Source organism: Dromiciops gliroides, chromosome 5 (assembly GCF_019393635.1).
Source record: "Dromiciops gliroides isolate mDroGli1 chromosome 5, mDroGli1.pri, whole genome shotgun sequence".
In the NCBI taxonomy this organism is placed as follows: Eukaryota; Metazoa; Chordata; class Mammalia; order Microbiotheria; family Microbiotheriidae; genus Dromiciops; species Dromiciops gliroides.
In genome coordinates this window covers 143,665,212-143,679,745 of record NC_057865.1, presented here as the reverse complement: position 1 = coordinate 143,679,745, position 14,534 = coordinate 143,665,212, and the positions used below count along the sequence as shown (strand labels likewise).

Sequence of the window (14,534 nt, the reverse complement as noted above, 5' to 3'; positions counted from 1 at the left end):
CACTAGGCTGGGGAGATAGAAAATTTAAAGAAGATTCAGTTCCCTGTCCTCAAGGAATTTCCAGTTGAGTAGAAGGGGCATACCAGGATAGAATTAGAGGCCTGTAAACTCTAGGGCAAGTACTACCTTTGTTCCTACCAAGGAAGCGATACATTCTACCTCCTGGGAAGAGGAAATGCCAGTGATAATGCTCACTGCAAAGAATCGGTCCCACCAGCTCAGAAGTTTATGGGTGTTACACTGAGATCACAAAAGGGTTATTGTCTTTACCTTTCCCCAGCATAAAACATATTTGATGTTAAAGATGAGAATTTGAGATTATAGTAATCCAAATGAAAAACTCATGGGAGTATGACATGCTTTGTGGCCAGGGAATTCTCAGAGTTTACTTCTGAAATTCATGTACTTAATTAGAAAAAAAAATGAGACACAAATTTTATATTCCTGTTCCTAGGATTATCCTCATATATTCTGTCCCCATAGTAGGCCTGCTTAAAATACTAAATAATGATTAAATATAATATATTTTAAAGAATTCCAAGCTTCTAGTTTACTTATTACTTCCACATCTGTTGTTAATCATGAACATTTTCATCGTTCTTAATGATCCTCTGAAATCCTTTTTTAGCAATGCTAATGTTATTTTTTTTTTTAAAAAGCATAGGACAAAATCTCCTTAATGGTTTTTGTAGGACCAGATGCTTAGGCCCTTCTGGTTTCGCTCCCATGAGGATGGCACCTGTTCCTTTTGAATCATGCTCAGAATAGGCAGTGCGCCAATTAAATGAAAGGTCAAAAGAGAAAAAAAGAAAGACGACTCACCGTCGGTCCCAACAATATACACATCCACGTTGATCCTGAGAAATTCTTGCAAAATCTGTGAAACAGAAAACATGTTTTTCTTAAGAGAACAATTTGATGTCAGAAACTTAAAGATGATAATGGTGATTATACCTTTTGGGAGATAAAGAGCTATAAGAACCTTTGCATAGTGAGTGGATCTAAATTAGTAGGTAGCCCAGGGGACAAATTTCCCAGGCTGGGGGAAGGGGGAGGGGGAGGGGGAGGCAAATAGGAAAAAGTATTCCTGTTTAATTATATGAAAGCAATAATGGTGTCTAATAGTTTGTGGACACAGTACATGGGAAACATTTCCAATTAAGATTCTTTTTAAATAAATTTTTTAAAAATAGGAGGCTCAACATCTGTATATTAATTAAAAGTAAGTAGAGACCTACCAAAAAAATTTACCAGCTTATGAAATTTTCACCATTCCTGTTCATGAAAATTGACTAGTACTATCAAATGAAATCATTTATGTTCTCTGTGTTTCTGTTTCCTCAAGTCTAAAATGAGAGGTTGTTGGAATGACTGGATGACCTCTGAGATCCTAAATCTGATTCAACAATTCTGATTTTTTTCAACACTTTTTTGTAAATCTTAAAGAATTGGGGCAGCTAGATGGCGCAGTGGATCGAGCACCAGCCCTGGAATCAGGAGTACCTGAGTTCAAATCCGGCCTCAGATATTTGACACTTACTAGCTGTGTGACCCTGGGCAAGTCACTTAACCCCATTTGCCTCACCAAAAAAAACAAAAACAAAAACCTTAAAGTATTATATAAATTTCAACTATTATTATCATATCTTCTAACTTTGTAGAGCCTTAGACTGAGAGCTCTTACCAACTGTTCCAACAAAATACACATCCAGGCATGACTAAGGCTAAATTGGACCAGAAAAAATTCTTATTCTGGTCATAGGTCATTTATTACATGGATCATCATCATTAACAATATGAGAAACTTCTTTGATACAGGGTACCATGATCTAGGTGTTAGAGATATCAAAAAATATAAAGTGTAGTCCCTGCACTAGGAGTCTCTATGGATGAGCCTAAACAAACACTAATGTCATGGATAAAGTAAAATTGAATGAATCCAAATCTATTTACACTTTAAAGGTCTGACCCTCATAAACACTGATAGGTGAAAACCCAGGAACAAAGGAGAAAAAAGGGCAGAACTTGTTACATTTTCTTTAACACTAGATATAATTTAGGCCATTTGTGTTATCTCTTTAGTGCTAAAAAAATACTTGAAGGCAGATAAATCTCATAATCTGATGATTCCTCACAATGACAGGCTCAAATAACAGAAACTACTGACTAAAACCACAGTTTTACAGGGCCTCACCAAACCTCCTCCGCTTGCATTATAGCATTTAGTTACAGTAGGAATGTTTTTACCTGGGGCCATGACAGGTTTTTGTTTGTTTGTTTGTTTGTTTGTTTTGCTGGGCAATGGGGGTTAAGTGACTTGCCCAGGGCCACACAGCTGGTAAGTGGTAAGTGTCTGAGGCTGGATTTGAACTCAGGTCCTCCTGAATCCAGGGCCAGTGCTCTATCCACTGTGCCACCTAGCTGCCCTGGGCCATGACAGTTAAAGGCTGGGTATTGGGGTTTGTTGATCTTCACCTTGTGGGGCTGAGGGGTAGGGGGAGATGTATGTTGTAAACTTAGAGAAGACTCCTGAGATAATAATAGGCAAGAAGCAAGGGCAGTTGTCTCTGGAGGATGGAAGCACTCATATTTATCTCACTTTTTAAAGGTTACCAAGTATCTGTCCCTCAACAACCCTGGGAGATAGGTAGTATAAGTATTATTAGCCTCACTTTAGAGATAAGGAAACTGAGACCCAGAGAAAGAAAATTATTTGTCCAGGGTCCTATTAAATGTCAGGTTTTAATCATACATAGGCTCTTTACTGGGCATCTAGCTGGTGCAGTGGATAGAGTGCTGGGCCTGGAGTCAGGAAGACTCATCTTCCTATGTTCAAATGAGGCCTCAAATACTCATTAGCTGTGTGACCCTAGTCAAGTCACTTAACCCTGGTTGTCCCAGTGTCCTCATTTGTAAAATAAGCTGGAGAAGGAGATGGCAAACCACTCTAGTATCTTTGCCAAGATCATGAAGGGCTGGACATGACTATAAAACAGCTGAACTAGATCCTTTACTTAACTCCAGTGTATTTTGCAGTAGGCCCTGTTAGGCCTTTACTTGGTTATTTGTCCTTTTAAAATTATAGAGAAAAGCACTGGACCTGTGATTTCAGTGGACTATAGGTAACTCCTGAGTGAGGAAACTTCATTCATTAATGCAAGTTAGTGACTTCTCTCAGACTTCTAGTCTTAGCACATTGCCTAAACCAGAGCACTGAAATCTTAAGTGACTTGCCCAGGGTCACACAGCCAAGATATATCATAGGCAAGATATATCTAGGGTAGTTTCTAGCCACTTCTCCATTCTGCTTTTCTCAAAATTATGTTGTTCAGTCATGTCCAACTCATAGTGACTTCATTTTGGGTTTTCTTGGCAAAGATACTAGAGTGGTTTGTCATGTCCTTCTCTAGCTCATTTTACAAATGAGGAAACTGTGGCAAACAGGGCTAAGTGACTTGCTCAGGGTCACATAGCTAGTCAGGGTCTGAGGCCAGATTTGACTCCTGACTCCAGGCCCAGCACTCTATCGCCACCTAGCTGTCTATTCTCAAAAACATATACACTAAAAAGGAGGCTCCCTTAGGGGGAAAAAGGGGGGGGGGGTCATTTGTTAATTTGCAACGTTTTCATCATATGATGTTTCTCACTTTAAAATATGAGAAAAACAATTTTGGAGCATCTGTCCTGGAAGCAAAGTTTCTAACTATAAGCATGGCTTAGTTAGCTCTATTATATGTTAAAATATATATGTATATGCACATATACACATAGAGTCAGTTCTGTTATAATGCATGTTTGAAAAACACGAATTTGTTCAATGAAATTGATACATTAAGGAACATTTTGAGCATATGTCAAATTTCAAGTTTGCTTCTGCTTGATTTCTTCTTTGAGAGAAGCATTAAGATTTTGAGTTCCAAATTTTTCTCCCTCTCCCCCTCCCCAAGACAGAAATAAATCTGATACAGGTGTAAGGGCTAAAATTCTAGCTATACTGTCTAAAATATCTAATAAGTGGTCGCCAATAAATTATAAGCTTTAGCAAGAGTTAGACTTTTAAGCATTTATTAAGGAGAATAAGAATTTTGTAAAGAGAGAGAGAAAGGCCTGGATTCATCTATCTGTTAAAGGGAGAGCACATTTGTAGCTCCCTTCTCCACCAGAGTCCTCAGGAAAGAGCGAGAGTCAGAGCGCCAGGCTCCCCCTTCTTCCTCCCACAAGCAAACGTCACTTCCTGATGCCAAAGAAAAGATGCATGGTCTTGCCCTCAGAGACCTTCACCTCATGGTGGACCTTTTCTACAGTAAGTCTCCAGCAGGTGGCGTCATTCCAATCGTTACACAGGTTATATATATACAATCACATTAAGTTCTTATCTTTTTTATGTATTACTGTTCAAGTTTTTGAGTGTTATTCCTCTAATCCTCTTTCCCACCACAAACTGTGGGGTTTTATGGTGTAATTTTTTTAATGGTGTTTTTTGGGAACACATATATGTCTCATTATAGCAGAACTGCCTGGATAGATAGATGGGGAAGGGAGGGGGGGGGAAGGGGAGAGAAAGTTTTAAATTACCGATTTAAGGCCCCTCATTGAAGAAGTGTCAATGAATGTTACAGCTGAAAAGTCAAGAATGAGGCTGTGGATGTTGATTTTGGGAACTTGGATGATGATGGGAAGGTCTGAGTTCCAGTCTATCTGAAAGGGTAGATCTGTAGTCTGGATTGGCTGATCCAGTTCTTCTATCTGGTTGTTATCTAGCTCATCATCAGAGTCTTTGACACCATCAGCAGTGCATATCAATCCTTTCTGCAGGGTGGAAAGGCAAAATAAATACACAATATATTCATACATATATACATATGTACTATGTACATCTATCTGCTCTATATATTTTCCTTCACCAGAACCAAGAAAAAAAAAAGATCAACAAGCACAGATTAAGTGCCAAATGCTAGACTGGGGTCTGGGCAATACAAACACAAAAATGAAACCGTTTTTGCCCTCAAGAAGCTTAGGGTCCTAGGGGCAGCCAGGTGGCACAGTGGATAAAGCACCGGCCCTGGATTCAGGAGGACCTGAGTTCAAATCTAGCCTCAGACACTTGACAATTACTAGCTGTGTGACCCTGGGCAAGTCACTCATTGCCCCGCAAAAAAAAAAAAAAAAAAGAAGCAGCTTGTGGTCCTGAGGAAGGAGACAATATAGACATGTGTGAGTACCTGCAAATTATATACAAAATAGAAGCAAGATAATTTGGGGGAAGACAAGATGAGCAACTGGGAGAAATTGAGAAAAGTTGCAGGTAGACAGCAGCACTCAAGCTGGGTTTTGAAGAAAGGCAGGGATTGTAAGAAGATGAAGTGAGGAAGAAGAGCATCCCAGGAACAGGAGTAAGCTAGTACAAAGGCATGGAGACAGAAGATGGGGTATTGTGTGTAAGGAAGAGTAAAAAGGTTAATTTGCTTGTTCTGTAGTGTATATAATGGGGAGTTCTGCATAATAAGTCCGGAAAGGTTGTATCTATTCAAGTTATGAAGAGCTTAAAATACCAGAGCAATTTATATGTGCTAATAGAAGTAATAGGGAGCCATTGGAGTTTATTAGGTAGGGGAGTGGGCTTATCAAAATAATCTTGGCAGCTGTGTGGTTTTGAGAGGGGAAAGACCTAAGGGAGGAAGACCAAATAGAAGCAATTGCTATCTAAGAAGCCATCTAAATACTTACTTGAAAATGATAACCAGCAACACAGCTTTAAATTAAGTTAACTAATCTGCAATGAAGATTTGAGGGGAAAGAACGGAACATAGGGCCTGGTCTCAAAATCAGGAGGTTGTTCTTGTTGTTCAGCTGTGTCTGACCCTCTGTGACCCCATTCAGGGGTTTTCTTGGCAAAGATATTGGAGTGGTTTGCCATTTTCTTTGCCTGTTCCTTTTATAGATGAGGAAACTGAGGCAAACGGTTAAATGATTTGCCCAAGGTCACACAGCTAGTAGTGTCTGAGGCTGTCTTTGAATTAATTAAGATGAGTCTTCCTGATTCCAAATCCAGTGCTCTATCCACTGTATCATCTAGCTTCCTGAAATTAGGAAGACTGAAGTTTAAATCTTGCCTTTGGTATCAACTTGGGAACATGCAGATTAATGGGGCTGAAATCTCAAAACATATCTACTAAGCTTTCAGTTAAAATATACAACTCTATATATCACATATAATATGACCAAAGCACTTACTAGTGTTGCTTGCAATTGTCCCTTCTTTTCCAATTTTTTAATTTTCTTCAGGGCTTTGTTGCGCTTTCGCAAAATTCTAGCTGGATTAAAACCAACCTGAAAAATATATCATTGGATTACATAACTGCCAACATACATTGTGTTCTTCATGTAATTCATTTCTAAATTGATTCAAATCTAAATTTGATTTGATTTCAGTTCGATTGAAGGATAAAGAACTGTTATCCACTGAACCACCTAACTGCCCACTGTTCTTTTATCTGTGACTATTAAAACAAAATGGTGGTGGTGGGGGGGATTGCTAGAATTCACACTGTGCTTCCTTTCATTGCTCAAATTGGAGTCCCACCTGCCCTATCTTCAGTACTTTATCCACTGCATTAGTCACTTAATATATATTGTCATTTTGACCAGTATCAGGATGTATTAAAATATTAAGTATTCCTCCTTTGCTGTTTCTGGATTGCTTCCTTATTCCTTACCCTGTGTTCCATAAGGAATTGGCTAGGGAAATAGCAACAAAATCCAGAATGACAAAATCATACTATAACACTCTTTGCTAGAGAACAGAACTCAGCATAAGATGGGTCCATCATGAGCCCCATCCAAAGGACTTTTTTTTTCCTGAAGAACCAAAAGAACCTTTTTATGAAGTATTTTCGGCCATGAGGCAGTCTCACAACAAGCACCTTGGGCACAATGATGTCAGCAAAGCCCCCAAATGTCGGAATCTACTGTACTTTATATTACAGTCTACCATCTGTTTTAAGGAGCATAATAATTTTTCCCTGGAATTTAGAAGAAAAATAGTAAATACACATAAGTATGTTTTTAAAACACACCAAAACTTACAGCATCAATAAGTTTTCTCTTGAAGAAACTAATATTTGCAAAATAGATAGGAGATGAACATTTGAAAATCTTCACCCCCTCTGGCTCATAAATCTATGTGAGAGAAACATAGCATTAGTTTCTGAATATAATCTGTAGGGAATTAAGCACAAGTCAACATAAAAATATATCAAGTAAAACTGAAAAGTTCTCACATCTGGGTAATCTTTTTTGTTCTTATAGATGTTGCTTCTTCCAACATTGGCCAATGTGCTGCATTTTGGGCTATAAAGAAATGAGTATAAAATAAAAAACATCACATATTAGAACTAGGTCTGTGGTATAAAAATTTATATCTTTTTATGCCTTATTATAAAAAACACTTGAGGACAGAAAATATGTCTGTTTTCTTTTTCTTCTTCTTTAGAGAGATAACATTGTGTTGTGGAAAGAGTGCTACAGTCAGGTGAAACCAGGGTTCAGATCCTGACTCTGGCACTTCCTAATTGGGAAATCATTTAAACTCTCTAAGCCTCAGATAGATATAACGATACCTCTTGCACCTATCTTACAGGGTTCTTCTCAGGGTCAGATGAGATGATAGGTTAGCTCCATGGAAATATCAGTTATTACTGTTATTTTGAGTTCTTTCATGCTTAACATTGCTTTTTCTTAACTGTAAAATGGGGTTGATAGACACTGTGGTACAGTGGAAAAACCACAGGATTTGGTGGCCAGAAGACCAGGCTTCAGATCTTATCTCTTCTACTGAAGGCCTTAAAGACCTTCAGAGCATAACTCTCTGGATCTTGATTTCCTTTCCTGTAAAATGAGTAGGTTGGATGACACGACCTCTAGGGTCCCTTCCAGCTATGAACCTATGGATCCTAATTGTACTCAGAGGTCTGGCTTCTATACCCAAGATATACTTGCACCAATTCCTAAGGTGGTCATGAGAAAGTTGTTGTTGATCAGTTGTGTCAGTCATGTCTGACTCTTCATGACCACTGTTGAGGTTTTCTTGGCAAAGATACTGGAGTGGTTGGCCATTTCTTTCTCCAGCTCATTTTATGGATGAGGAAACTGAGGGAAACAGGGTTAAGTGACTTGGCCAGAGTCATATAGTTAGTGAGGCCAGATTCGAACTCATGAAGATGAGTTCACCCTGTTCACTGTTGTGATGTTTAAAATCTAAATTGTGGTCGCCTTAAATTAGAAGCTTTAGCATCAGTCCTTGGGCATTAAACATTTATTAAAGCATACAGATATTCTCATGGAGTTCAGAAAGTTAAGAAAAAAAGCCTATTTAGTCTAGAGTTCCAGCCTGGTCTGATTCTTCCTCAAGACCTCTGCCACAAGCCTGCTTCAATCATGAACTCTCTCCAGCAAACTGATTGTGGAAGCTTTTTATAGGTCTGGAACAGAGGCGGTCCTTACACACTGCTTCAAGCTGATTGGTTGGCGTCATCCAAATCCATTGGTTCTGAAGGTGTTCTCAAGTTGTGATTACAATCCAGTTAACTTGAAGTAGGCTAATCAGCAGTTAATCACTCTCACTTGATTCAATCAGTCTAGATTAATCTCCAGGTGGGTCTTTGAGTATCTGCTAAATCTCATTATTTCATCACACTGTGCCACCTAGTTGCTACTGTGAGGAAAGTGCCTGGCAAATATTAAGGCCTTATATCAATCAATCAACAAACATTTATTAGGCACCTACCATGGTGCCAGGGACTATGCTAGGTGCTGAGAATATAAAAACAAAAATGGAACAGAACTTACCCTCGAGGGACTTACATTCAGTCAGAAGTCTTTTATCTATAAATGTAAGCTGTTATTCCAATTGTTACTTTGCAAATAAGAGGCGTTCAATAACTATTTATTAAAGGAATTTTAGGCATGGGTGACTATTTAAATACAAATATGTACATTTATTATGGATGTGTTTTCCTAAAGCTTTAAATATGGTGATAGCATACTCTGTAATAGAGCTACTTAGTTCCTAATGATTGATAAGTGGTTTCTATAGAATATTAGGACTGGAAGGAAAGACTTTAGAAGTCCTCTAATTCTACCACCTGGTTATATACAGGACTGATTTAAACCCCAAGGAGAAGAATAGTTTTCTTTGTTAAAAATCTCTTCAGTAATGGGAGTCATAACCTCAGTCAGCAACTTATTCTAATGTTTAACAAGCCTCAGTCCAGGCCCTTAGACCGTCTGGAAAGAAGTTACCATTATGATGATTTGTTGATGTGTCTGGACTTGTGAATTCATCCTAGGAAGGAGCTCCTGGTGAGGAAATAGTAACCATTCTGAAATATATAGTCCTAACCAAGGGCACTCAGAGGTTAAATGACTTGCCTGAGGGCACACAGTCAGTATGTTTCCAAAACAGAATTTGAACCCCAGTTCTTTCTGACTCTAAGGTTCATTATCTATCCACTTGTCTCCAACCTAGTTCTGTCATACAGGTGGGCAAACCCGAGCTTGGAGGTTTTCTATACTATATTTGAAATAGTGGCAAAGGTTTGAACAGAAATGGAGTGAGGAGGTTAGTGCTACAAAGTCATGCAATACTGATGCTCTTTACAAATATCTCTAGATAACCTAAGGGTAAATGTAATGCCCATCTTATTTTGACAGGTGTTTCTGTCAATTAAACACTACTTTTTTCCTTCACAAAAAGTGACAAATTCATGTCTTCTGATTTTGGCTAGTCAAAGTCTGAAAGGGTTTGTGATCAACGTGCCCAATGTTTACTCACAACTGAGTCCGGAACACAATGGTGAGGAGTTGTAATGCAACACCAGCTGCTAGTCCCAAACCGAGGCCCAAGACGATGGCAGCCAGGAAAGTAAAAATCCAAATTAACTGGAAAAAGAACACAGCATACAAACCATACATTTAAAAAGTGAGAGGGCAGCTAGGTGGCACAGTGGATAAAGTGCCAGCCCTGGATTTAGGAGGACCTTAGTTCAAATGTGGCCTCAGACACTTGAATATATTAGCTAGGAGACTACAACAATAAATCACAAAGATTATACATGATGACCAGGGATTTATACCAGGAATGCAGGGCTGGTTCAGTATTAGGAAAACTATCACAATAATTGACCATATCAATAACAAAAACAATAAAATCACATGATTATATCAACAGATGCAGAAAAAGCCACTGACAATATATAACACCCATTTCTATTTAAAACACTCGAAGGCATAGGAATTAGTGGAGCCTTTCTTAAAATGATAAGTCATCTCTATCTAAAACTATCAGCAAGCATTATCTGTAATGGGAATAAACTTGAAGCCTTCCCAGTAAGATCAGGGGTGAAGCAAAGATGTCCATTATCACCACTATTATTCAATATTGTATGAGAAATGCTAGCTATAGAAATAAGACAAGAAAAAGAAATTGAAAGAAGAAAAACACGATGAGGAAATAAAGCTATCATCCTTTGCAGAAGATATGATGGTATACTTAGAGAAACTTAGAGAATCAACTAGAAAACTGGTTGAAACAATGAACAACTTTAGCAAAGTTGCAGGATATAAAACAAACTCATGTAAACCATCAACACTTTTATATATTACCAACAAAACCCAACAGGAAGAGATAGAAAGAGAAACTCCCAGGATCACATGAATTTACAAATGAATTCTATCAAACATTTAAGGAATAATTAATCCCAAGCCTATATAAACTATTTGAAAAAAATAGGTAAAGAAAAGTCCCATCAAATTACTTTTATGACACAAATATGGTGTTAATGATACCTAAGCCAAGGAGAGCAAAAACAGGGAAAGAAAACTATAGATCAATCTGCTTAATGAGTATTGATGTAAAAAATTAAAATATTAGCTAGGAGATTACAACAAGAAATTCCATTTAAAATACATGCAGGCAATATAAAGTTCTTTGGCGTCTATCTCCCAAGACAAATCCAATGATTATACGAATACAATTACAAAACACTTTTCACACAAATAAAGACAATTCTAAGTAAATTTACTTATTGTGAAAAAAATTAACTGGCTTCTGATCTGAAAACTTATAAAACTTGTGAGTTATAAGTTATCTGAAAAATTATAACTATCTGAAAACTTTTAGCTGGACCCAATCTGTAAAGGGTTTAATTTAATATGGGAAGAGCCAATTGGGAAGTTCCCCCTCCCCTACTGCCTCCCAGACTGATAAGCAAAAGCCTTTTTTCAATTAAACACAAAACAGGGTTTATTTATGAGAAATCGTTTAGAAATAAGAACACAGGAAAGTAAGATATACAACCTGAAACCTCGGCCAATGAACTCTGCTGCTTCCTATATCCCTGCGCATCTCATCATCTGTGGGTATGGCTTGTCCACTTCGCTACTGCAGCCACGCCTCACTCTCACTGATTCACCTCCTCTCTACATTGCTCCCTTCTTAGCTGAAAGCTGTCCTCATTCAACTCACTTCTTTTCTCATCAGCAGCCTCTTTCCTTCTCAGCTCTCTTGAGCTTCTTCTACTACCGACTAACCTCCTAGCGTCTCTCCCCGCCCCCCCAGGCTATATATCCCTCCTCTCCCCTCAAACCTCGAGCCAGGCCATGCCCATGCACACCAAGCTAATTCACTGGTGCCCCCAGGGCAGGTGTCCAAGGCCAGCAGGGGCACAACCCCCCTGTGCAGGTCGTGCCTGAAGCCGGGGGCTAGGAGGAGGAAGCTGGGGTGTTCCTGAGGCCCTTTGTGCCCATCCCCACTGAGTGGGTTGTGGGCTGGGCTTGGCATGTGAGGCTTACTTGCCTGGGACGGTTTCGAGGAGAGCAATAGTGCTGGGGGAGGGGCAGCCCATTTGGGGCACTGGAGGCTAATTTTAGCTGCTTACATTATTCAGTGCCATACCAATCAAACTACCAAAGGTTACTTCATAGAGCTAGAAAAAATAGTAACAAAATTCCTCTAGAAGAACAAAAGGTCAAGAATATTAAGGGAAGCAGTGGGAAAAAAATGTGAAGGAAGGCAGCCTAGCATTGTCAGATTGCAAGCAATATTACTGAGCAGTATTCATCAAAAGAATCTGGTGCTGGCTAAAAAATAGAATGGTGCAATAGTGGAATAGATTAGGTTCACAATATACAGAAGTATATTACCATAGTAATATAGTGGTTGATAAACCTAAGGATCCAAGCTTTTGGGGTAAAAACTCACCATTGTGACAAAAATATCTAGGAAAACTGGAAAGCAGTTTGGCAGAAACTAGACAGACCAACTTGTTACATCATATACCAAGATTAGCTCAAGATGGATATTTTGGACCCAAAGGGTAATAATAACAATAGCTTATAATATTGTATAAATAACTCTCTATAACATTATATATTTTGTAATGATATTCATGTTAATATGTAACATTCATAATTATAATAAATTATTTAGACAAAAGGTGATAATAAGTAAAATAGTGCAGTGTGGGAAAATACCTGTCAGATCAATGGATAATGGAAGAATTTAAGACCAAACAAGAGATAGAGAGGATCATGGCAAGTAAAATATATCATTTTGATTATATGGAATTAAAAAGCTTTTGCACAATCAAAACCAATGTAGTCAAAATTAGAAAGAAAACAGGAAACTGGGGGAAAATTTACAGCCACTTTCTCTGATAGAGGTCTCATTTCTCAAATACATAGGAAACTGAGAAAAATTTATAAAAATAAGAGCCATTGCCCCATTAATAAATGATAAAAAGATATGAACAGGCAGTTTTCAGAAGAAATCAAATTTATCAATAGTCACATAAAAAATGCTCTAAATCACTACTGATTAGAGAAATGCAAATTAAAACAACTCTGAGATACCGCCTCATACCTATCAGATTGGCTAACATGACAGAAGAGGAAATGACAAATGCTAGAGGGGACATAGAAAAAAGGTAAACTAATGCACTGTGGTAGAGTTGTGAGCTAGTCCAACCACTCTGGAGAACAATTTGGAACTATGCCTAATGAGTTATAAAGCTGTGATTGTCCTTTGATCCTGCAATACCACTACTACTAGCTCTGTATTCCAAAGAGATCAAAGAAAAGGGAAAAAGACCTATTTGTACAAAAATATTTATAGTAGCTATTTATGTGGTGACGAAGAATGGAAAATTGAGAGGATGCCCATCAATTGGAAAATGGATGTACAGATTGTGGTATATGATTGTGATACTTTCAGAAAAACCTGGGAAGACTTTTTTGAACTGATGCAAAGGGAAATGTGCAGAACCAGGAGAACATTGCATGCAGTATCAATATTGTAAGGATGATCAACTATGAAAGACTTAGCTTCTTTGATCAAGACAATGAGCTAAGATAATTCCAAAGCACCCATGATAAAAAATGCTATACATCTCCAGAGGAAGGAATGATGTACTTTGAATGCAGATTGAAGCATAATTTCTTTACCTTCATTATTTTTCTCCTTTTTGGGGTGTGTGTTTACTTTTGCAATGTGGCTAGTATGGAAATATGTTTTGCACAACTTCACATTTATAATCAATATCAAATTGCTTGCCTTCCCAAGGAGGGGGAAAGGGGAGGGAGAGGGAGAGAATTTGGAGCTCCAGATTTTAAAAATGAATGTTATAAATTTTCACATGTAATTAGGAAATATTTAATGAAATAAATGAAAATATATTTTAAAAATTGTGATTTCAAGCTTTATGACCCTGTCTGATATATAAATCCTATGTGAAACACACCTGACAAGTATTCAACCAGCTTCTGAAACTCATTAAAACATTAAATAACCTATTCCACTTTTTTTTTACAACCCTAATTGCTACAAAGTTTTATCCTATACTGACCTGAAATCTTACTGTAACTTCCATTCCTTGGTCTTAGTGGTTTGTCCTTTGTTCTCAAAGAGGACCAATGACGTCAGGAGGGTTGACTGGCAAGTGAATTCGATTTAAGTGAGGCAGGGCTATGCAAAGTCATCAGCCTCACTCTCTCCTCCAGGGTCATCTGAGTCCAGTGGCAAGGCATAGGTCAGGACCACTGGAGATGACCCCAGATACAATGGGAGACCTTGCCCTTTCCCAGGTCTCTGTTTGTCTGAGGCAACACCCATTCAGTAATTTATGGCTAGGTAAAATATGAGACAAAAGGTGGCCTAGTTTGCCTACTCAAAAAAATCAAAATCAAACCGGGAGGGGAATACCCTCAGGGTTTTTGGCCAGAACAGAAACAATTGTTATTTATACTCACTCTGAGCCATCAAACCCAAATAATGTTGGTCCTACTACACTCCTACAAAACTATAACATACAGAATAATTATAATGTCTCTTCCATTAACCAGTCTTTCAAATATTTTAAAATAGTTATCACATGTCTAGTGGATAGAAACAGGATTTTATGTGTCTGATTTTCTAATTGACATATGACCCCTCCCTCCCTAACTAAATACAAACCTCAGGTACCCAGATGTATGAATGT

The 14,534-nt window shown here is 38.1% G+C and overlaps 1 protein-coding gene across 1 annotated transcript in view; it reads right to left on the bottom strand.

Annotated features, from left to right (window-relative positions):
* SLC26A3 (solute carrier family 26 member 3) overlaps positions 1-14,534 on the bottom strand; it is a 34,607-nt gene that overhangs the window by 4,986 nt on the left and 15,087 nt on the right. Inside the window, exons 12-17 of the mRNA XM_043967899.1 lie at positions 9,833-9,939; positions 7,281-7,350; positions 7,087-7,179; positions 6,235-6,330; positions 4,576-4,809; positions 823-877 (exon numbers count right to left, since the gene is read on the bottom strand). Coding sequence (XP_043823834.1) covers positions 823-877; positions 4,576-4,809; positions 6,235-6,330; positions 7,087-7,179; positions 7,281-7,350; positions 9,833-9,939 — 655 coding nt within the window. The remainder of the gene's footprint in view (positions 1-822; positions 878-4,575; positions 4,810-6,234; positions 6,331-7,086; positions 7,180-7,280; positions 7,351-9,832; positions 9,940-14,534) is intronic.